This window comes from Pongo pygmaeus, chromosome 20, assembly GCF_028885625.2.
Source record: "Pongo pygmaeus isolate AG05252 chromosome 20, NHGRI_mPonPyg2-v2.0_pri, whole genome shotgun sequence".
NCBI classification, from domain to species: domain Eukaryota; kingdom Metazoa; phylum Chordata; class Mammalia; order Primates; family Hominidae; genus Pongo; species Pongo pygmaeus.
Genome location: NC_072393.2, coordinates 22,946,153 through 22,972,181, shown reverse-complemented (window position 1 = coordinate 22,972,181; position 26,029 = coordinate 22,946,153). Strand labels below are relative to the sequence as shown.

Genomic DNA, 26,029 nt, shown 5'->3' with positions numbered 1-26,029 from the left:
ACTTGATGTGAAATTATTTTACTTCAAAAAAAGATAAAAATAAACACTTTCCAAAATAAAAGGTGAAAGTGTTCATACGACTAGCACTGTCCTATAAAAAATGCCACTTGGTGGCGAGGCACAGTGTCTCATGTCTGTAATCTTACAGTTTTAGGAGGCCCAGGCAGTCACATCACTTGGGACCAGGAGTTCAAGAACATCCTGAGGAACATGGTGAGACTTTGCATATAAAAACAAAGAAATGCTACGAGTCCATTATGTTGAAAAATAATATTCGCACAGCATCATATGACTATGTAAATATAAAGCTCCCTATTAAATGTAAATATACAGACACACATGGAATCCTTTACTATTATAATGATGGTGCATAAAATCCCTAAATTTCTTCTATAGAATATGAAAAACAAAATATAAATCTGCATAAATCTGTTATTAGATATAATTTGTAATATTAATAACAAAAATGTAGAGGAATAGTATTTGTATTCAGTTGAAGTTGTTATGAGATTAAAATATATTGTTTTAACTTTAAGATGTTTTATGTAATCTTCATTTTTCAAGATGATTATGAAGATAATATTTATAGAAAGTATGCTAAACAAATAGAAAAGTAAGGCATGTCACTATAAAATTAAAATTTAAGGTGGTAAAATAGGAAATGAGAAAAAACATATCTATAAGAGCACATAAAACAATAATAATAAAACTGGTAATAGAAACATTTCTTTAAGCAATTATTTTAAATACAAATTAATTAAACTATTTAATTTTAAAAAATGTAATCCCAGGACTTTGGGAGGCCAAGGTGGGCTGATCACTTGATCTCAGAAGGTCAAAACCAGAGCAGGCAACATGCCAAAACTGTGTCTCTACAAAAAATACAAAAAAACTAGCCGGGTGTGATGCCACATACTTGTAATACAGCTGCTTGAGAGGCTGAAATGAGAGGATCATCTGAGTTTGGGAGGTTGAAGCTGCTGTGAGCCATGATCAAACCACTGCAAACCAGCCTGGCTGACAGAGTGAGAACCTATCTCAAAAATAAAAAATTAAATAAATTATATTTAAAAAATTAAATGCCTAATTGGCTTAAGAAAAACAGCATACAATATGCTGCATACAAGAGATTCATTTTAGAATTCAGTTAAATAGGCTGAAAGTAACAGAATGAAAAAAAGCTATATTCCATGCAAATAGTAACTACAATTGGGTGAGGTAGTCATAATTACGGTAGACATAATATGTCCTAAGTACTAGCATGAGACAAAGATTGATATTATATAATGGTAAAATGGGTCAATTTAACTGGTATCTATCCATATGCATATGTGTATATATAACATATATATGTATACACATAGATATCTATATAGGGCCGGGCATGGTGGCTCATGCCTTTAATCCCAGAACTTTGGGAGGCCGAGGCAGGTGGATGACGAGGTCAGGAGTTCGAGACCATCCTGGTTAACATGGTGAAACCCCGACTCTACTAAAAATACAAAAATTAGCTGAGCATGGTGGCACGTGCCTTGTAGTCCCAGCAACTCGGGAGGCTGAGGTGGAAGAATTGTTTGAACCTGGGAGACGGAGGTTGCAGTGAGCTGAGATCCTGGGCAACAAAGCAAGACTCCATCTAAAAAAAAAAAAAAATCTATATAGATATATAATATCTGAGCTGAGATCCTGGGCAACAAAGCAAGACTCCATCTAAAAAAAAAAAAAAAATCTATATAGATATATAATATCTGAGCTGAGATCCTGGGCAACAAAGCAAGACTCCATCTAAAAAAAAAAAAAAATCTATATAGATATATAATATCTGAGCTGAGATCCTGGGCAACAAAGCAAGACTCCATCTAAAAAAAAAAAAAAATCTATATAGATATATAATATAATTAATGTATTTAATAAAATACTTATCTAGCTATATGTATACGTATATATAATATCAGGGCTCCAAAATATATAAAGCAAATATAAACAAATTGAAGCAGGAAATACATAGCAACATAGTTGTAGACATCAAGACCTCATTTTCAATAATAAATAGAAAATTCAGATAAAATAGCAATAATAAAACAGAGAACTTAGAAAACATTATAGACTGTATAAATTATTTTGAATATACAGGAAGTCCGATAGTAGATAATTTATTAAAAAAAAAAAAGATTTGGCTCACAGTTCGGCAGACTGTACAAGAAGTGTGTGCCAACCAACATCTGCTTCTGGTGAGGGTCTCAAAAAGCTTACAATCATGGTGGAAGGCCAAGAGTAACTGGTAACTGGACATACCACATGGTAACAGACAGCAAGTGTGAGGTGAAGGAGCCAGGTTCTTTTAATGAGCCAGCTCTCTTTTGAATTAATAGAATGTGAAATTTTGATTACAAAGAGGATGGTGCCAACCCATGCACAAGGAGTTTTTCCTCACAAACCAAACACCTCCCACTGGTCTTACATCCAACATTGAGAATTACATGGCAGCATGAAGTCCTCATGCCTATAACCCCAACACTTTGGAAGAACAAAGTCAGAGGCTCTCTTGGGGCCAGAAGTTTGAGACCAGGCTGGGCAACATAGAGAGACCCTGTTCCTACAAATAATAAAAAAATTAGCCAGACATGGTAATGCATGTCTATAGTTCCAGCTACTAGGGATGCTGAGGTGAAAGGATCACTTGAGCCCAGGAGGTTGAGGTGATAGTGAGCCAAAATCATGCCACTGCACTCCAGCCTGGGTGACAGAGTAAGATCCTGTCTAAAAACAACAATAAATACATTTAAGTATACCAAAATTACACACTGTGTGTTTTCTGACCACAACTGAATAAAACTAGGAATTAAAAGCAAAAGTAAAACTGGCAAATCCAAAAGTATATAAAACTAAATATATAAAACTCTTCAACATATTCTTGCTCAGGGGCCAAAAATTTTTCAAAGGTGTCAATACAACCTACAGTTGTGAACAAATCTGATATAATCATTATAACAATCTCAATAGCACAGTTTTTAACAGAAATAATATGCTTTGGCTGTGTCCCCACCCAAATCTCATCTTGAATTGTAGCTCCCATAATTCCCTGTGTCATGAGAGAGACAGGGTGAGCCAATTAAATCACAAAAGTGGGTCTTTCCTGTGCTGTTCTTGTGATAGTGAATAAGTTCCAGGAGATCTGATGGGCTTATAGAGGGGAGTTCCTCTGCTAACGCCCTCTTGCCTTCCACCATGTAAGACATGACTTGCTCCTCCTTTGCCTTGTGCCATGATTTTTGTGAAGCCTCCCCAGCCATGTGGAAGTGTGTGCCAATTAAACCTCTTTTCTTTATAAATTACCCAGTCTTGGGTATGTTCTTAGTAGTAGCATGACAACAGACCAACCAATACAATAAATCTTGTGTAAAAGTTTAAACCTTGATTACAACTATAGCCAGAAACCCACGAAAAAGAACAAGGAGGCATTATACTTTCTGATTTCAAAACATACTAGAAGCTAAAATAAAAACGATGTGGTACTGAAACAAAGATAAACAAAGATAAACAGATGAAAGAACAGAATACGAGTGAAGAAATGAAACCCCCTTTAAAAGATCAAATGATCTTCCACAAAGTTGCCATGAGCACACAATAGAGAAAAGATAACCTTTTCAAAAAGTAATGTTGAAAACTGGATACCAGCCAGGTGCGGTGGTGGCTCACACCTGTAATCCCAGCATTTTGGAAGGCCAAGGCAGGTAGAGCACCTGAGGTCAGGAGTTTGAGACCAGCCTGACCAATATGGAGAAACCCCGTCTCTACTAAAAATACAAAATTAGCAGGGTGTGGTGGCACATGCCTGTAATCCCAGCTACTAGAGAGGCTGAGGCAGGAGAATCACTTGAACCTGGGAGGTGGAGGCTGCAGTGAGCAGAGATTGTGCCACTGCACTCCAGCCTGGGCAACAAGAGCGAAACTCCGTCTCAAAAAAAAAAAAAAGAAAGAAAGAAAACTGGATATCAACAGTGATAAAGTTGGATTATTTCCTTGAACCATATATGAAAAATATTTTAAATAAAAGACTCAGACATAAAAAATAACTAACCAATTTTTTAGAAATATAGAAGAAAAACATGACATTGGTCTTAGCAACATTTTTTTAGATACATTAAATGCATCAGCAACAAAGAAAATAACAGAAAAATTTAACTGCACTATCCTTCAAAATTTTTGCACCCAAATAAAATATTCAATAGAGTGACAATGCCTCATAAAAAATGTGTGAAAATATTTGCAAATCACATGATAGGAGTTAATATTCAGAATATATAAACAAGTCTTTAAACAATACAGTTGAATAAGTTGATTTAGAAATGGTCAAATAATTGAACAAAATTCTTATAAAAAATATACACAAATAAGAAAATGCATTTAAAAGAAAATGCAAAATAACTATTTTGTAGAGAATTGCATAAAAATCACAGAAAACAAAATCACCTCACACTCATTGGAATGGCCACCATAATTTTTTTTTTTTTTTTTTTTTTTTTTTTTAGATAGAGTCTCCCTCTGTGGCCCGGCTGGAGTGCAGTGGCGAGATCTCAGTTCACTGCAACCTTCGCCTCCCGGGTACAAGCAACTCTCCTGCTTCAGCCTCCTGAGTAGCTGGGACTACAGGCGCCTGCCACCACACCCAGCTAATTTTTTTTTTTTTGTATTTTTTTTTTTTTAGTAGAGACGGGGTTTCACCATATTGGCCAGTCCGGTCTCAAACTCCTGCCCTTGTGATCTGCCCACCTCGGCCTCCCAAAGTGCTAGGATTACAAGCATGAGCCACCGTGCCTGGCCTAGAATGGCCACTATAATTTTTTAAAAAAACACCAAATCTGTTGATGATGCAGTGAAAATGAAACCCATGTCGATTGTTGGTGAAAATCAGGAGTGTAGCCATTATTTTAAAATGTTATAAATGTACCTCAAATAATCAAAAATAAAATTACCATAAAATACAGCAATCTCATTTATGAATCTATATCTATAACATGCAACACAGGACCTGGAAGACGTATTTGAACAGTCATGTTTATTGTATTAGTATTCACAAAAGTCAAAAGGCTGAAGCAACCCAAATGTCTTAATTTGGAAACACATTGAAAAATGTAATACATAAATACAATGAAATATTATTCAGCCTCATAAAATCTTGTCACATTTGAAGATAAACTGAGATTATGTCACCTGAAATAAGCCAGTAACAAAATAATGAATACTATATAATTCCACTAATATGAGATATTTTAAGTAGTCACACTCATAAAAACAGAAAGAGAAATGGTGTTTGTCGAGGGCTGGAGAGAAGGTAAAATGGGTTGTTGTTATTTAATGGGTATTGAGTTTTAGTTTTACAAGATGGAAAATTTCTGGAAGTCTCTTGTATAACAATGTGAATGTACTTAACATGCCTGAAATGTATACCATTTTTTTGAAACAGGATCTTACTCTGTCACCCAAGCTGGATTGCAGTGGCACAACTATGGCTCACTGCAGCCTCAAACTCCCAGGCTCAAGTAATCCTCTTCACTCAATCTCCCAAATAGCTAGGACCACAGGTGCATACCACCATGCCTGGCTATTAAAACATTTTTTGTGTGTGGAGAGAGGGGGACTTTATATGCTGCCCAGGCTGGTCTCAACATTTTGGGCTCAAGCGATCCTTCTGTCTTGGTCTCCCAAAATCCTGGTATTATAGATGTGAGCCACCACCATGCCTAGGCCTGAAGTGTACACTTAAACAGATTAAAGATGGTAAATTTTAGGACAGGCATGGTGGCTCATACCTATAATCCCAGCATATTGGGAGGCCGAGGCTGGCAGATCGCTTTAGATCAGGAGTTCGAGACCAGCCTAGCCAACGTGGTGAAACCCCATCTCTACTAAAAATACAAAAATTAGCTGCTCATGGTTGCCTACGTCTGTAATCCCAGCTACTCGGGAGGCTGAGGCAGGGGAATTGCTTGAACCCAGGAGGCAAAGATTGCAGTGAGCCGAGGTTATGCCACTGCACTCCAGCCTGGGCAACAGAGCAAGATTCCATCTCAGAAAAAGATGGTAAGTTTTATGTTATCTGTTTTTACAATAATAAAGGTTTTAAGAGAAAAACAGAAAAAAATACACAATTATAAATCCTTTCAAAAATTACCTTCAAATCACAAAAGTGTTTCTCTCACACACACAAAAGAAAAATTCATTATTAAACATATGGTGAAAATAAGACTATTTCCATAACTACTCACTTAGTCAAAACCACCACTAAAAACCAGCTAAAAATATATACATAAGCGATAACCAAACTTGGGATATTTATAAACACACACACATATATAATCTGATAATGATAGACATATGAATGGTTTATCTCTTTTTTTTTTCCCTCTCGAGATGAAGTCTTGCTCTGTCGCTCAAGCCAGAATGCAATGGTATGATCTCGGCTCACTGAAACCTCCACCTCCTGGGTTCAAGTGATTCTCCCACCTCAGCCTCCCAAGTAGCTGGGATTAGAGGCGCACGCCACCACGCCCAGCTAATTTTTTGTATTTTTAGTAGAGACGGAGTTTCACCATGTTGTCCAGGCTGGTCTCAAACTCCTGACCTCAGGTGATCCGCCCGCCTCAGCCTCCCAAAGTGCTGGGATTACAGGTGAGAGCCACTGCGCCCAGCCTGGATGGTTTATCTCTTAATTCAAGCCCATATTGACTTAAAGTGTACAAACAAAATTGCAAATTGTCTAAAATTATAGTACGTAAGTAAAACAAAAAAATCACAATGAACTGATGTTAAGAAACCTACATTGGCGGGGCACAATGGCTCACGCCTGTAATCCCAGCACTTTGGGAGGCCGAGGCAGGTGGATCACGAGGTCAGGTGATTGAGACCATCCTGGCTAACATGGTGAAACCCTGACTCTACCAAAAATACCAAAAATTAGTCGGGCGTGGTGGCGGGCGCCTATAGTCCCAGCTACTCGAGAGGCTGAGGCAGGAGAATGGCGTGAACCTGGGAGGCGGAGGTTGCAGTGAGCCGAAATCATGCCACTGCACTTCAGCCTGGGCGATAGAGCAAGACTCCATCTCAAAAAAAAATAAAGAAACCTACATTGAAAAAAACACACTAACATGTAACTGCAAAACAATAATAAGTAAAATGTTTACTCATATAATCTGGTATGCAACATTGATGTACCATTTCAAAAAATTGTCTAGATAACTACAGTATTTGACTGTAACTGTGTACTCATGGAAGGCAGGTATTTTGAATCATTGACAGGCACTGTGTGGCAGTAAAATTTTAGAGAAAACGCAGAATAATCATAAACAGAAGATTTTAATGAGAAACATTTAATAAATAAGCATTTAAAATAGAGATAATTTTTATGTTTTAATTGTATGCTATTCTTTCACAAAATGAAACTGCTGTAATCCAACTTTAGAAGCAAGGAATAGCCTTACATTGCTAAAATATACATGTAATTTAATATATGTATTTATTATTAAATATTTATTTTGTATATATAATATATATATAGCAGAATATCATTAGAGTCTCATATAAAACGAATACTTATGAATAAATTATGTTATTGTTTAGATATAGGCTAGAGAAAGTGGGTGAAAAGCTTATAATTCCTTTTTGCCCGTAGCAAACTTAAATTTATAAGTAACTATATTAGTAAATATGGAGTGCCTACTAATTATCTAATTTACTTCAAACATAACATGTAAATTCTAGCTTATTGCTCCTAAATGTCTGAATCTAAAATTACAGGCACATTTGAAATAGAAATTAGAAATTAAAAACTTATAGAAAGGGTGACATTAATAAGATAGAGAAATAAAAGGTGCCCTATTTGTCTATTCCTCCACAGCAAGAAAATTTGTTGGCCATCCCTGACAAAAATACCTTATGAGAGTATCAGGCCTCATGGCTCAAACCCGTAATGACAGCTACATGGTATATTAAGGTTGGAGAATTGCTTCAGGCCAAGATTTCAAGACCAGCCTGGGTTATGTAGCAAGACCCCATCTCCAAAATAAGTGCCTTTAAGAGATCTTTAAGGTCCAGGGATGAAGTTGTGAAATTCTGCTAAAGCCAAAGATTGAGGGGTGTTCTCTTCAGAAAGCAGGCTCTCATTTCGGTGGCAAACTACAGGACCCCTGGTCTTGGCTACAGGACAGGAAATGGCCAACCCAACTTGGTCCCACTGAGAATTCTGAATTTACTCTGTAATTATTTCAAAATCCTTTCAGCCACAGTCTGGGAGAGGTTCTGTCCTTTCACAGGCCTGGAGGAAGACACCCGTTTATAGCCATGCAGGCAGGCCTGCAGACCCTGGCTTTTAATGTGGTGCCTTTAGCAGTTCAAAATCTCAGTTCCAGCTTCCTGGGCCACAGTTTATGGCCAGTTCTCTTTACCTAGAAACCAACACAGTGTGACCCGAAGAAATCCTCTGTGGTACTCAGCAAAAGCCGTACTCATTTACATCCCGATTTAAGGTACATTATATACAGACCCTACTGCAAAAACCTGCCCTAGTGTCTGCCCTACAGAGCAAAGTCTTGAAGGATATCCAATCTGTCCAAAAATAATATGGGAATTACAACTATCCAAGCCCCTTGTAACAAGCCAACTAAAGGTGGACCCTAGTGCAGACCCAGCAATCTTGTGACCAAGCTACAACCCCTCTCCATCACAAACCCAGAGGGAATCCCATCACCCTGGGGGCCCAATGGAAGAAGATCTTTACCTCCTGAAACTAGTTTATAGAAACTTGAAGAGGTGTTTGCTCCTTCAAATTCAGACACCAAATGCAAAATTATATTGTGCACCTTGTCAATGCTTCTATTTTAACATAGCACTGAAGTATATGGCAGAATAATTAGTCAAAACAATTTTCAAAAAGCCATTGAAACTGAAGACAAATAAGTAAAAATTTGCTGTTTGTAGATTACATCTTATATATAGAAAACCATAAGCAGCACATTAAAACCTGTCTAAGTTAATAAACTCAATAAATTAGCAAAATATAAAATTAAAATACAAGTTATATTTCCATACACTTAAAACGAACTATCTGGTAAAATAGACAAAAAAATATCTTATTTACGATAGCATTAAAATAATAAATTTCTGGCCGGGTGTGGTGCTCACGCCTGTAAACCCAACACTTTGGGAGGCTGACGAGGGCGGATAATCTGAGGTCAGGAGTTCGAGACCAGCCTGGCCAACATGGTGAAACCCCATGTCTACTAAAAATACAAAAATTAGCCAGGCATGGTGGCGAGTGCCTGTAATCCCTGCTACTTGAAAGGCTGAGGCATGAGAATCACTTGAACCCGGGAGGCGGAGTTTACAGTGAGCTGAGACTGCACCATTGCACTTCAGTCTGGGCAAGAAGAGTGAAACTCCATCTCAAAAAATAAATAAATAAATAAATTTCTGAGAACAAATTTGACCAAGGAGATAAAAACTCTTTACACTGAAAGATATAAGATAGCTAGGAAAAGAAAGAGAAGACAAAAATAAATTTAAAAATGTTTCATGTCTATGAGTTGAAAGAATATAGATTCAATAAATATAGGTTCAATAAGCTCCCTATAAAAATTCCAGTGGCAAGTTTTTTTCACAGTAATGGAAAATACAAGACTAAAGATTACATGAAACTACAATAAACTCTGAATAGCCAAATCAAACTTGAGGGGAAAAAAAAGCAGAATGACATCATATTTTATAATTCCAAACTATCTTTCAAAAATATACTAAAGAAAAAGGATGAAATGTGCAGAAAAATTAAAAAATTCAATGGAACAGAAACCACTACTCTATTCATGTCAGACACAATGCAAAAAGAGAACTTAAGAAATAGCTTAACATAGAATTTTTGAAAATAATGCAGATATTTGTATGTCCCTAAAAACAATGAAAAAGCAGTCAGACTGTGCAGTCTCTTATATGCCATGAGGACTTTGGCTCTCACTGTAAACTTGAAGGAAAATGACTGAAAGGAAAATAGAATCTTTAGAGAATTTAAAAGCATAAGACAGAAAATGTCCCTATGTGAGAGCAAAGAAAAAAAAAATACAAACTCAGGCTTCCAGAAACTGTATCCTTTGGAACACAGCTTCCGAAATGACATTTTAAGGACTTGCTTTCTCCTTGACCTTTGGATCTCTCATCTGTGCCATCTGTTGTACTGGCTTTCACTCTCACCTACCTGGGGGTTTGGCTACCATCTCATGTCTCTTCATATTCCAGGGCTCTTTTCCTTGCTCCAGACAGGTGATCAGGTCTGGCTTAGAGACAGCAATACCTGTTTTTTAAAAAATAAGTAACATGCATCTTGCTCATATTCTCCAATTACCAACTTAGTAATGTGCTCAGTAAAGGGGATGTAATACAATATTCTAATACATTTATCCCAAAATACTAATTTATGACAGAAATTTCTAAATATTTAGAAAATACTGTATATTTGTAGGTTCTTAATTCACTACCCAGTACTACCGAATAAAAAAATTGGTGGTAGCAATTAGTTTTTAAGGTGTGGGCAACAATATTTTACACCACTAAATTTCTGGAATTACCACTATTCTAGAGTGAGGGATACAGATCAGCTCAGCAATGTGGAAAGTTCAGTTCAAGGTGAAACATCTTGAAGAAATTTTTTTTTCTACACTGACAAATCCTTATGATTTTCTTGAAAACAGGGATTATGAAACTCATTTATGCAAAGCATAATTATCAAAAATTACCAAATTACCAAAAAACATTCTATAAAACACAAAAAACAAAAAACAAAAATAAAGCCTTTGGAGTATATTAGGAATTCAGTATTGAAGTTATCCTCACCCAGGAAGACCAGATTTCTGTAGTTCTCTAACATCACATCCCTATATAAATTCTGCTGAACAGTGTCCAGGCATTGCCACTCCTCCAGAGAGAATTCTACAGTCACATCCCTAATTGTCAGTGGTCCCTGAAAAACACACAAACACAGACACACATATATTTACCAAATGGTCATGGACAGAATTTTTAATGTCACTCAAGGTGTAATTAGAGAGTAGAGAGAACAGGTTCTGCCTTATTGGAGTGACCAAAATTATCCAAGAAAATATTTTTTTAACACAGAAATATTCTCTAATGTATTCTCTGACTCTAAAAAACACACCCCCATACACATTTACCCAGTGGCCAGGGCAGAATTTTTAATGTGTCTCAAGGTCAAATGAGAGAGTAGAGAACTGGTTCTGACTTATAGCAAGTCTGTTTCTGAATTTTTTTTTTTGTTTTGAGTTTCTATATTTCTAACAAGTTCACCAGTAATGCCAATGTTTTTGGCCCAAGAAGAATATTTTGTCAAACATCCACTAAGTAAAAGAGCCTGTGTTTTTCCTAACATTGCTGGACTGTAAGAAAAAAAAAAAAAATGACTGTTTTTACTTGCCAAAGACAGATATATGCAAATAAAACCTAAGAAAGAGGGGCAGCTACCAGATAAAATGTGATGGTTTATGCACATCCGCTGCATAAAAATAATTTATAATGAAAAGAAAAATAATTAGCTTTCTAGTAAAAAAAATCTGTAGGAGACCTCCTTAACCAAGTGAATCATTAATATTACTTGCACTAGGACAAATTTTTATGATGTGCTGATGCACAAAAGGACACATCATCACCACTGTGACATTTTCTCCCAGAAGTAAATTGTAGTTTGAATTCAACCATAAAGAACCATCAGTTTTATACCGTTCAAGATACAGATATCTCCCATGTTCTGTAATTTTTAATAGTGATTTTAAGTAGTTTTCTTTAGCACCCTAGAAAGCAAGTATTTCCTCATATTTTTTCAGGACTTTCTGGGTAATAAATGCCATCCTCTTTAAATAAACACTTTCTTAATCCTGCTCTCTATAGTTAATGAAGAACACAGATGGAACCTCAACATTACAAGTTTTCCATCTTTTTTAAGAACCCCTTTCTTCTCCAATAGGAATCTTGAGTATTCACACCTTCCCAGCCACAAAGGGAACATTTTTAATACAGTAGATTATAAATTCATGAAGAAAATTCTGCGTGGCATAGAAGGAGCTATGATGTAGAAGGCTCTGGTATATGGGAAAAAACATATTTTTCAGAGACCCTTGACTATTATAAGAATTTTTAAAAGTAGTTAAAACAAACTTATTAAGGAGGAAAAACAAGTAGAGAAGTAAAGGTTTGCATGTAAAAATGCATGGCATTTCAGAAGGCAGAGTGGACACAGCTCTTGATATGAGACCTGTTTAGCCGAAAAAAAAAAAAGCCATTCTTTTCCTCCTTCTCCTCTGGAATTCCTGCTTAGATGAAATTTTCTGCACAAATTACACCTGCATCTTGAGAATATTCCTTTAAAGGTGTCAGCACCACCCATTTACCTGCTACCACCACACCCACTGGCAGAAGGACCAAGACCTACAGAAACATTCCATCCATTTCTGTCCTTTATACTAGTAGAGATTCAGGAACAATGAGCTTCTCTATGAAAATAAAAATATGTTTCTTCTTTTCTGTCCTCAGATGCCCTCCTCCGCCACAGACAGCAGCAATTTCTACTACAGTAATGGTAATATGGGCCACACTGCCTTGTCTCTCCCAAACCCAAACAGAACAGGCCCTGTGACCACCCTTTAGTGCAAAGGTTTCTACCTTAAGTCTCATGAATGTCTTGAACCCTTCATTGTTGATTCTGGCCTCACCTTGGAATTATACGAGAGACTTAACTAAAACAACAAGTATGATTCCACCTAAAACAATAAACAAAACCTGTGGGAAAAGCTGAAGTAAGGATTTTTCTGCAAATTGGCCATGTAATCCTAATTAGAGGTCTAGGCTTATAACCACTTAGCTAGGCATTTAATCTGAAGCTTTAATGAGCTTACAAATCACTTAGTAATTTTGGGCCCACTCTATGTAATGTGATGCTGCAGGTTTGAAAAGGGTCCAAAATGAATGTTTTAAACAAGTCCCCTGTCAATGTTGATGTTGCTCTCCCTGGGCTCATGATCAGCATTAGTTAGAGAAAGCAGGCACAGCACAGAGTCCCTTACACTCAGCACTCTTGTCACAACACAAATACTTCTAGGGCAAATGAAGACAACCACTCTCCATCCTAAAGTATCATATTCTTTGCTGGCTCTGTAGAGTATACAGAGGAAATAGAAAACAGCCATGTCTGAATAAGTCTGCATTTAAATAACATGTACAAGTGTACTGATGGAATGTTTATTAAACATTGTGCTCTACGTGCTCAAGAGGATGTTACAGAGTACTGTGCTGGGAATAACACATTATGTGACTTAATCCTCATAACAACCTTGGGAGTTGGTATTAAGTGTTTAATAATTCCCAGGATTTAGATAAAGGGCACAGCATTTTAATTTTTATAGTTTCTCTGTCATTAATTTTTTATAAAATGTATAGAATAAAATACATTTTATAAAAAATAGATAAGAGGGATAAAGGAAAAATTTAATGTAGTTTAGAGGAATTTTTATTGTGTTTATATTTAATTTTTTGTGATTTGTGGAGCAACTACTGATTTGTAAGAATAGAAAACAAGTTGCTAAATGGAATGTCTCTGCAAGCACTGGTTTTAATAAAAAATTTAAAAAGACCCTGAAATACATACTTTATTATTCCCATTTATCTGCTTTTGGATTTCAGAAAATTGTGAGCACCACTTCTAGAAAGACAGCAGGATTCACCAACCAAAACTCTGATCTTATTAAATCAGTTATCTGAGGCAAGACTCCAGGGTGGGGACAGGACTAAATAAAGCCCCCAAGTAGGAACTGAACAGAACTGGAGCAGGGAGTGCAGCCTATGTAGAATTTGTTCTCTATGCCACTGGGGTACTTCCAGTTCTGTTTCCTAAGCTTACCTAAGAAAAACTTAAATCCCAGAGTTCATGTAACTTTAATATTTTTAAAGCTACTGCCCTGTCAATTTCATAATATATACTAATAATCCATTTAAACAAATATCTTAAGGATATCTAGAATAATTTTATTAGAAGATAAATATGTATTCTTAGCAAAATAAAAGAAATAAAAATAATAACAATTCTTCTGTCCATAAACATCCCGTCAGGTGATGACATCAGAAGTCACAACAATATTGTTTTTTGTTTTTGTTTTTTAGACAGAGTCTCGCCCTGATGTCCAGGCTGGAGTGCAATTACTCAATCACTCAATCTTGGCTCACTGCAACCTCCGCCTCCTGGGTTCAGGTGATTCTCCTGCTTCAGCCTCCCAAGTAGCTGGGATTACAGGTGCCCACCAGCACGCCCAGCTAATTTTTTATTTTTTTAGCAGAGATGGGGTTTCACCATTGTTGGTCAGGCTGGTCTTGAACTCCTGACCTTGTGATCCACCCGCCTCGGCCTCCCAAAGTGCTGGGATTACAGGCGTGAGCCACCACACCCGGCCTAATATTGTTTATTTTTTATTTGGGTTACTTATGGCCCAAATAAACCCCAAGTTTCTTTGCACAAATCTATTTATTATGTCAACCATATGATGCTTAATTCATCGTTTGTCCAGTTGCTGGTCTGGACTAAAAGTTCATGGATGGTAGGGACCATGACTGCTACATCTGTTATATTAATGGCCATATGAGATGGAAGCATTTAGTTTATCTGTTCGAATCTCCAGAACTTCTTCTTTTCCTCCCAAGTACCAGGAATCTGAAGAAACTGTCGTCTGGGTACCAACCAAAGACATCTCTTGAATGAGGTATGACCCATTTCTCTTACACTGAGACAGAAGCAGAGTTAACCACTCTTGTCAGCCAGACAATTCTGCTCTGGAAATCCTCAAATGTCTCAAAGACGCCTAGGTGAGAGGATTCCCAGTGACCGTGTACTGATAGCCCAATTGTAAGCCAGACAGAAGAGATTTAGGTTGATTCTAAATAGAAAATGGAACTGCCCTGGTAAAGCTCCAGAACCTGGATCACCTGTCCTGATTTGCTAGCTTTTGGGTAAGAGGTAGGACAAAAATGTTCTACTCCAGTATCACATTTTAGGAGTAGGTATAGTTGCAGTCATGGCTGTGGATACTTTGTAGCCTTGATCTCTCACTCCTAAGATGCTTCTTTTTACTTACAGATTCCGCTATCAGATTCTATTTACACCAGGATCCTCTCATGTAACTGTAGCAGGTCACTGGACAAGACTTGAAAAGCTCAAAGAGCCACACTATTAAAGGGGGGCTTTAAGATGTCTATGTTGACATCTCACAATGCAGAAAATTCCTCCTATTGGTTTTCATTACCTTCTTAATCTAAAACCTGGCCCTGTCTTGTGAATCTCAGGCAGAGGTCAGCTCTTATGTACAGATTCTTGGTCAGATCAAACTGGCTCTGCATTCTTGGGTGTTACAGCAAGCGGAGTACAATCAAAGAGAGATGTTCTCCTAGAGGCTGTTCTAGCACATCCTAAGTAATATGTCTGCCTAAAAAGAAAAACCCGAGGCAACACGGATATAAGTAGACAGTTTATTTGTTCCACCTTTGAGGATTGTAACCTGGGAGCAAAGATTCAAGTTGCCCGGAATCTACACTTTGATTAGCAGCAGTTACAAGTGGATTTGTAAAGGCAAAAAAAAAAAAAAAAAAAAAAACCAGGGACAGAGTGGGATGGTACAAAAATGTTTGTCAGTAACAAATGATTTTGGGAGTGAGAGATCAAGGCAACAAAGTATCTAGAGTCATAACCACAACTATACCTACCTTTCTTATTTATTTATAGAAATAACATTGACTTTTGATTGGATATACATCATTAAGGTTTACAGCTTAAGTTATAGTGTTCAGTGTCACATTTTTAGTTAAATTGATAGCTACTTGTGGCAATTGTGAATGGTTTCAGGAGATGAATACATAGCTCAAAGGGGGGGGAGACATAATTGTGCTCTCTTTTTTTTTTTTTTTTTTTTTTGAGATAGAGTCTCACTTTGTCACCCAGGCTGGAGTGCAGTGGCGCGATCTCGGGTCACTGCAACCTTCGCCTCCCAGGTTCAAGCAATTCTCTGCCTCAGCATCCCAAGTAGCTGGGATTACAGGTGCCCACGACCACGCCCAGCTAATTTTTGTATTTTTAGCACAGACAGGGTTTCACCATGTTGGCCAGGCTGGTCTTGAACTCCTGACCTCGTGATCCACCTGCCTTAGCCTCCCAAAGTGCTGGGATTACAGGTGTGAGCCACTGCACCCAACCTGGGCTCTCATTTTAATGTCTCTCTGAGTTTGACAACTAAAAGGACTTGTATTCCTCAGATAAACGTCTTTTTATTTTCCAAATCTTAAGACCTACATTCAGAATTTGGAGCTGCAGATTTAGGCTCTGGATGGGTGGAGTGGCAGCAGGTGTCACTTGCATATTTGTGGACATTTTAGCCAGAGGAGATACAAGAAAGTGAAGATTCTCATGTCTACATGTCTACTCAGTGCACACATGTTACTCTGATTGGGTTTCTGAGCTCCATGTTCTGTGAGTCAGTTTCAGGTCTGAAGATACAAGAGTCATTGAAAGAGGTAAAATGTTGATTGCTGCCCTGTGAAGTTTGTAGAAATCTGGTCTAGCTTCTCTAGAAGTGACTGTAGTGGCCTATAGATATCAAATAGGCAGATACACAATTCTTCCTGCATATTTAAGAGACAGCACATACTGTGTAGCATAATTGTGAGGTGACTGGAAGCCTGAGAGGGAAAGTCCCTTCTAGAGTAAAGCTTGGCTGGCACCTTATGTGTTTATATCAAGTCTGGTAATTCTAGACAGTGTTTGGAATATATAACGAAAAGAAAAACTTTCTACAGCCCCAGAGAAACACAATGATAGAACAAAAAGAAAACTGTTTTATTACACAATTAAACTAGAATGTGAAGTGCATCATGGTCAATCTGCTTAAGAGACTGCAAAGACAGAAAGATGTTCATCAAATGAGTCCATAAGTAGAAAAATTTACACCACTATGTCATACATAATTCATTCTAAATTCACTTGATAATTGAAAAGGCCTTCCATGTATGCTACATGGTTATATTCAACGCCAAAATAAACCTTATCACATCTTCATGACAAGAGGCAGTTTTGCCACTTAAGCCTGGTGCCTGCTGAAGGTAGGCTCTCACTCTTCTACAAAAATGGTTGATTAGGATGCTGTCATTTTGGCTATTTACATTTTAAAACAATGGCTCTCTACTCCCTGAGACTGGGCTAGAGCACTCCTGCTTGCCCTCCCCTGGTCACCAGTGTCCTCTCTTGACTCCTACCATCTGCCACCAAGGCACAGCCCACAGCACAGGGCTCACAGCTGGCAGCTCACATCTTATGTGAACCTGAACTGCCATAGCAGCACTCCAGTGCCACATCAGAGTGAAGCCTGAGCTGCAGGAGGAGAGCTTGCAGGCCTCCTGGGTAGAACTGCACCTTCACAATAAAGGGAATGGAAGAAGTGTTTCAGCCTCAGTGCCAATTTATAATGGTGACATGAAAAAATACTGCTGGATTTGCAGTATGAGTCTGGGTAGAGATCACTCCAAGAGTCATCCCTGTGACAGCCCACCTCATTCAAAAACACCATGGGATATGCATAAGGCTTCTAAAACAGACACCCAAAGCATTTGAGAGAAAAACAGCTTTCAAATGAGCAAGATTTTATTGAGAGAAATAAAGAAGTTAAAAGCATCTGAAGAAAAACTCAAATTAGACTAAGATTTATCGAAATAGCCAGAAAATATTCCCCTAAAAAGAATTTCTCTCTAAGCATCCAGAGTGCACAGCTACTCTCAGGATGAGAAACGTGAGCATTATAAAGAAATTGTGCATATTTTCAGCAGAATTTCATAAAGTTTCTCTTTCATCTCTGCTGCTCTCTCATCTCCTAGCCATTGAATGGGGGATCTATGTTGAAATACATCTGACAACTTCCACCAGCACTTTTTGATGAAGAATTGGAATCCCTCTCTGTTCATATAGTAGAACATATTCGAGCTTGCAACATAGTTAACTAAAGAGCTATTATGGTTTTTGGATGGCCATGTCACCTGTGTTTGTCCTGTAATAGCAGCATTCCAAGTTAGTGAAATACAAGACACTAAAATTATGCTTACCTAGAGTTATCCCTATTAGGTAGATTAATAAGCATTTCAGACTAATATCTACTGTAACAATTTTGTAGTAATTTTTTTGAACATTAGATACAAATATCTAAGTATATATAATTTTAATGTACTAGTCATAATAAATGTAAAATTTTTTTAAAATGTCTGTAATCACTGGGCGCCATGGTTCATGCCTGTAATCCCAGCACTTTGGAAGGCCAAGGTGGGTGGATCACCTGAGGTCGGAAGTTTGAGACCAGCCTGACCAACACGGTGAAATCCCATCTCTACTAAAAATACAAAAATTCACTGGGCATGGTGGTGGGTACCTGTAATCCCAGCTACTTGAAAGGCTGAGGCAGGAGAATTGCTTGAACCTGGGAGGCAGAGGTTGTGGTGAGCTGAGATCATGCCATTGCACTCTAACCTGGGCAACAAGAGCAAAACTCCATTGGAAAAACAAAACAAAACAAAAAAAGTCTGTTATCATAATTCAGTTAAAATACTTTATATTTCAAAAGTATAAATAACAATATTAAAAGGCCTGATTCATTGAAAGTAAATTTTGTGGCCTTATATTGATACTATTGTAGAAAATACTTTTTTTTTTTTTTTTTTTTTTTGAGGCGGAGTCTCGCTCTTTTGCCCAGGCTGGAGTGCAATGGCGTGGTCTTGGCTCAACGCAACCTCCGCTTCCCGGGTTCAAGCGATTCTCCTGCCTCAGCCTCCAGAGTAGCTGGGACTATAGGCGTGTGCCACCACACCTGGCTAATTTTTGTATTTTTAGTAGAAACGGGGTTTCACCATGTTGGCCAGGCTGGTCTCCAACTCCTGACCTCGTGATCCGCCCACCTCGGCCTCCCAAAGTGCTGGAATTACAGGTGTGAGCCACCGTGCCTGGCTGAAAATACTTTTTAAAGTATATAAATGCAGGTTGCCTACAAACACTACACATAACTATGCTAATTGTTCTGAAGTAATAAACAGAAACCAAAGTACAGCTAAAGACTTCACTGTTCAGTTTATATACTGAACTGCTTTCTTTTGCAGTGTGAGTACTTCAGCCTGAAAATATTAGATAGTTACCTTGGACAATCAGTTTTCTGTTAAAAAAAAAAAAAAAAAACTACTCGGTATCTTTTAGTCTTTATCATTCTGTATGGCTAAATTTAATCCTATTTTTGTGCTCCACTTTTGCGTATTTTTAAAATTAGCTTTGATATAAACAAATCTGTGTTGACTTTAAAAGACTAAAAATGAAAGGAAAAAAACTTTGCCAAAGCAAAAACAAAACAATGAATCTGAAGTCCTAGCTAATGACAACCTTGAGTAAAAAATAATGACAAAAGGTTTACTTAGCTGTTAATATAATTTATGTATATTTCAAAATAACAAAGATAAATGTACATATCATCTAAATGCTTTAAGATGCTAAGTGCTTATTTCAAGATAGAAGAATAAAGCTTTTCATTTCTAATTTATATTTTTTTCTACAACAGCCAGGTTTTCTGGATGTGTTCTTGAATTCCTGGACACCTGAATTTCAGTACACATTGGATTTAGGCATCTAAGGGGCAGCCTTGGGCACACTTTGTGCACTTGAAAGAATGCTTATGGGGAAAAAAGCAGAAGAGAGAAACGTGTTATAAAAATTCCATGGGTACACATGAATAAAGCAAGTTCTTAGAAACCTATGAAGAGACTTTAATTCTGACACAACAGTAGGAGACTACAACACCCCACAGAAACTATTAGACAGATCCTTGAGACAGAAAATAAACAAAGATAACATTCGTAAACTTGACACTTGACCAAATAGTCCTAATAGATATCTACAGAACTCTATGTAAAAACAACATAATATACATTATTCTAATCACCATGTGAAACAAACTCTAACATTTACCACACAATTAGAAATAAAACAATACTCAGCAAATACAAAAATCCCTACATTATACCAACCACACACGGAGACAACAGATTGTTGAAAATATAATTCAACTACAAAGAAAACCACTTGAAAACATACAATTATATGAAAATTAAACAACCTGCATTTAAATGACTTTTGGGCAAATAATGAAATTAAGACAGAAATCAAGAAGTTGTTTGAAACAACTGAGAATAAAGATACAGCATACTAGAATTGCTGCAACACAGCTAAGGCAGTGGTAAGAAGGAAATTTATAACACTAAATGCTCACATCAAAATGTTAGAAAGATCTTAATTTAGTGACCTAATATCACAAAATAAAGTATGAGAAGCAAGAGCAAACCAATTCTAAGCTAGCAGAACGCGAAAAATAACCAAAAGCAGCTCTGAACTGAAGGAGACTTAGACATGTAAAACTATACAAAAGATCAAGAAATCCAGGAGTTAAATCTTTGAAAAAAAATTGATACGATATACTACTGGCTAGATTAATGAAGAAATAAGAGCCAAATAAACACAATTAGAAATGACAAAGGGACATTATTACTGATCCCACAAAAATACAAGTAACTACTGAAGTCTACTATGCACATCTCTATGCACACAAACAAGAAAATCTAATAGTAATAAATAAATTCCTGGACAAATACATCCTGCCAAGACTGAACACAGATATATCCTGCCAAGACTCCACACAAAAGAAAACGAAGCCCTTAATAGACCAATAACAAGCTCCAAAATTGGATTAGTAATATATAGCCTACCATCCAAAAAATTCTGAGGACCAGAGAAATTTGCAGCTGAAATCTGTAAGATGAACAAAGAAGAGCTAGTACCATTTCTGCTAAAAGTATTCCAAAAAAAATGAGAAGGAAATCTTCCCCAACTCATTATATTAGAACACAATCATTCTGATACTAAAACCCGGCAAAGATAAAATGGAGAAAGAAAACTTCAGGTAAGCCGGGCGCAGTGGCTAGCCAGGAGCTGTAATCTCAGCTCTTTGGAGGCCAAGGCGGGCAGCTCACCTGAGGTCGGGAGTTCGAGACCAGCCTGACCAACATGGAGAAACCCCATCTCTACTAAAAATACAAAATTATCCGGGTGTGGTGGCGCATGCCTGTAATCCCAGCTACTTGAAAGGCTGAGGCAGGAGAATTGCTTGAACCCAGGAGACGGAGGTTGTGGTGAGCTGAGACTGCGCCATTGTACTCCAGCCTGGGCAACAAGAACGAAACTCGGTCTCAAAAAAAAAGAAAGAAAACTTCAGGCCAATATCCTTCATAAACACTGATGTAAAAATCCTTAGCAAGGCTGGGCACAGTGGCTCACACCTGTAATCCCAGTGCTTTGGGAGGCCGAGGCAGGTAGATCACAAGGTCAGGAGTTCAAGACCAGCCTGGTCAATTTGGTGAAACCCCATCTCTACTAAAAATACAAAAAAAATTCGCCACTGAACTACAGACTGGGCAGCAGAGCAAGCCTCTGTCTCAAAAACAAAAACAAAAAATCCTCAGCAAAATATTGGGTAATCAAATCCAACAGCCAACAGCACATCAAAAAGCTAATCCACTATAATCAAGTAGGCTTTATCTCTGGGATGTAAGATTGGTTCATCATAAACAAATCAACGTGATTTATTACATAAACATAAAGACAAAAACTGCAAGATTATCTCAATAGATGCAAAAAAAAAAACACAAAAAAAACGCTTTCAACAAAATTTAACATCGTTTATGTTAAAAGCCCTCAACCAATTAGGCGTTGAAGGTACATACTTCAAAATAATGAATTATCTATGACAGACCCACAGCCAACATACTGAATGGAATGGACACAAGCTGGAAGCATTTCTCTTTAAAAAATGGCACAAGACAAGAATGTCTTCTCTCATCACTCCTATTCAACATAGAATTGGAAGACCTAGCCACAGCAATCAGGTGAGAGAAAAAAAAAAGGCATCCAAATGGGAAGAGAGGTTGTCAAACGATCTTTGTGTGCAGACAACATGATTCTGTATCTAGAAAAGACTATAGTCATGACAGAAAAGCTCTTTAAATTGACAAACAACTGCAGAAAAGTTTCAGGATACAAAATAAATGTACAAAAATCAATAGCACCCATGTACATCAACAATATCTGAGCTAAAAGCCAAATCAAAAACAAAATCTCATTCACAACTGCCACAGAAAAATAATTATGTAGAAATACAGCTAACCAGAGGGGTGAAAGATCTCTATGACAAAAATAAAAAACAAAACAAAACAAAAAAAATTGCTTAAATAAGTCAGATATGAAAAACAAATGGAAAATCATTTTATGCTCACGGATAGAAAAGATCAATATCATTAAAATGGGCATACTGCCCAAAGAAATCTACAGATCTAATACTATCCTATCAAACTACCAAAAATATTCTTAACAGAACCAAAATAATCCATTTTAAAATTCATATGGAACAACAAAAAAAAAAAGCCCAAATAGCCAAGGCAATCCTACACAAAAGGAACACAGCTGGAGGCCTTACATTACCAAACTTTAAACCACAGGGCTATAGTGAAAAAAGCAGCATGGTACTGGTACAAAAACAGGCTCAGAGACCAAAACAACAGATTAAAGAGCCCCAAAATTTATTCTGCACACCTACAACCATCTGATCTTTGACAAAGCTGACAAGAGGAATTTGAGAAAAATTCCTTGTTTAATAAATTTTGCTGGAATAACTAGCTAGCACTATGTAGAAGATTGAAACTAGACCCCTTTCTTACACCATATATAAAAATCAACTCAAGATTGATTAGGCCAGGCACCGTGGTTCACGCCTATAATCCCAACACTTTGGGAGGCCAAGGCGGGCAGATTGGCTGAAGTCATGAGTTTGAGACCAGCCTGGCCAATATGGTGAAACTCCATCTCTACTAAAAATACAAAAATTAGCCGGGCGTGGTGGTGGGCACCTGTAATCCCAGCTACTCAGGAGGCTGAGGCAGGAGAATTGCTTGAACCTGGGAGGTGGAGGTTGCAGAGAGCCGAGATTATCCCACCACACTCCAGTCTGACGACAAAGCAAGAGTCCATCTCGGAAAAAAACAAAAAGAAAAAGTAGGCAAAAGACATCAACAGATACTTTTCAAAAAAAGACATACATGTGGTTAACAAGGATATAAAAAAATGCTCATCACTAATCATTAGAGAAATGCAAACAAAAACCACAATGAGGCATCATCTCACACAAATCTGAATGGCTATTATTCGAAAGTTAAAAAGAATCACAGATGCCGGTAAGGTTGTAAAAGGAATGCTTATACACTGCCGGTGGGAGTGTGAATTAGTTCAACCATTGTGAAAAGCAATGTAGTGATGTCTCATGTAAGTAAAAACAAATTACCATTTGACCTAGCAACCTCTTAATTGGGTATATACCCAAAGAAATGTAAATTATTCCATCATAACACATGCACATGCATGTTCATTGCAGTACCATTCACAATGGCAAAGACATGGAATCAACCTAAATGCCTATCCATCGTAGACTGGATAAAGAAAATATGGTATGGGCAGGTATGGTGACTCATGCCTCTAATCCAACACTTTGGGAGGCCAAAGCTGGTGGATTGCCAGAGCTCAGGAGTTTGACAGCAGCCTGAGCAATATGGCAAAACCTCATGCCTACAAAAAATAGAAAAAGAAAAAATTAGTGGGTGTGGTGGCATGTGACTGTAGTCCCCGCTACTTGGGGGGCTGAGGTAGGAGGATTGCTTAAGCTCAGGAGATTGAGGCTTCATTGAGCCTAGATCACACCACTCCACTTCAGCCTGGGTGAAAGAGTAAGACCCTTTCTTCAAATATAAATAAAATAAAAGATTTAATAAAAACAAAATATGGTACATAAGCATCATGGAATACTATGTGGCCATAAAACAAAAAAAAAAAAAAGAAACAAAATCATGTCCTTTGTAGCAACGTGGATGGAGCTAGAGACCAGTATTCTTAGAAAACTAATGTAGAGACAGTAATCCCAGCACTTTGGGAGGCCGAGGTGGGTGGATCACCTCAGGTCAGGAGTTCGAGACCAGCCTGGCCAACATGGTGAAACCCCGTCTCTCCAAAAATACAAAAATTAGCTGGTGTGGTGGCAGGCATATGTAATCCCAGAGTCTCAAAAAATAATAATAAATAAATACATGTTACCATTTATAAGTAAGAGCTAAATGATAAGAATGCATAGACACAAAGAAAACAATAGATACTGAGGGCAAGTTGATGGTGGATGATGGGAGGATAAAAAAGATCAGAAAAAATACCTGTTTGGTGCAAAGTTTAGTATCTCAGTGACAACATAATCTGCACACCAAACCCGCATGACACAATTTTACCTATATAACAAACCTGCATGTGTACTCAAGAACAAAAAATAAAAGTTAAAAGGAAAAAAATCCATGAGTTAGTTTGAGAGAGTGCAATGTAGGTGATAGGACTGGTTTGTGCTACAGATAGTGGCCCAGGTGTGACTCTACTCTAATTTATTTCTGGGTTCATGCAGGCAGATGAGATTACGAACAGGTGGTCCAGAACCCTAGGTTGGTGGAGAAAACAGGTTGCTGCTGCAGATTCAGTGTCTGGGGGTGAGGATATGCCAGGAGACTTGTAGACACTTGTGGGTTTTTGGCAAAAAAAATTAGGATAAAAATGCTGTGGTGAAATTCCTGAGGGTGGTGTCTAGCCCTGGGAGTGATGTAGACACCTCAATGTCTAGTGGGTGTGTTTGTGACTGGGTAGAAATCCTGTGCTGACAGCTGTGGAAAAAGGGAATCTGCTATCAGAGCTTCTTTCCTTTAAGTTTTCAGTCCGCTCTCACCCTGGGAGGAGACCTAGAATCACAAAACAATGGGCACTGTGACAGACAGAAAAGCAGAGCCTCCCACTGTTTCATTCCAGGCCAGGCCTCTGTGGTATCTTTCTTCTGGCACCAAATCTGTAGTTTGCTGAATACCAAGATTCTCCAACATCAACTCATTGTCTAAAATTTGAATTCTGACACCAGCCATTCAGCACAGACCCTGATTCAGGGCTCAGTCCCACAGTATTCTCCTTACTGCAGATGTCAGTAACAAACCCAATGAACCCATCTATGCTCCTGAGCTACTGTTTAAAAATCGGGGACTCCCATAACCTCCCTCAAGTTCAATGATTTGATAGAGCCACTAACACAACAAGCAAAACAACATAGTTATGTTGACCAGTTAATTATAAAAGACACAACCCAGAAAAAGTAAAATGGAATAAATGTATAGGACAAAAAAAAAAAAAAAAATAGGTGGGGAAAGATGAAGCACATAGGTAATCCAGGTAAATAATTGTGATTAATAAAATTCTCCATCCTTTGTGTGCTCCAGGAACAGTTCATGGAAAGAAACACCCTTTCCAATATAACTTAGATTGTGCTCTTTTTTTTACCCATCACATAGCCGGACACAGACTCTGCACATTTTCTTTTTTTCTCATATAAAAATCAGCTGAATTTGGCTAGGCGCGGTGGCTTATGCCTGTAATCCCAGCACTTTGGGAGGCCGAGGTGGGTGGATCACCCAAGTTCAAGAGTTCAAGACCAGCCTGGCCAACATGGTGAAACCCCTGTCTCTATAAAAATACAAAAAATTTAGCCAGACATGATGGCTGGTGCCTGTAATCCCAGCTATTCAGGAGGCTGAGGCAGGAGAATCGCTTGAACCCAGGAAGCGGAGGTTGCAGTGAGCTGAAATCACACCATTGCACTCCAGCCTGGGCGACAGAGTGAGACTCCATCTCAAAAGATCTCAACTCTAGTTATTTAATCCTCAATTTGCCATTTCCCTCACACCTTCTTTTTAATCTGTTTGCTCCTCCTTATGAAAGTCAGTCCCTGTCTGCCTAAGCTTT

General features: G+C 37.7%; 1 protein-coding gene across 1 annotated transcript in view; it reads right to left on the bottom strand.

Moving 5' to 3' along the window:
- ZNF257 (zinc finger protein 257) overlaps window positions 1-26,029 on the bottom strand; it is a 40,233-nt gene that overhangs the window by 9,117 nt on the left and 5,087 nt on the right. The window contains exons 2-3 of the mRNA XM_054465180.2: window positions 10,879-11,005; window positions 10,244-10,339 (exon numbers count right to left, since the gene is read on the bottom strand). Of these exons, the coding sequence (XP_054321155.2) occupies window positions 10,244-10,339; window positions 10,879-11,005 (223 nt within the window). The remainder of the gene's footprint in view (window positions 1-10,243; window positions 10,340-10,878; window positions 11,006-26,029) is intronic.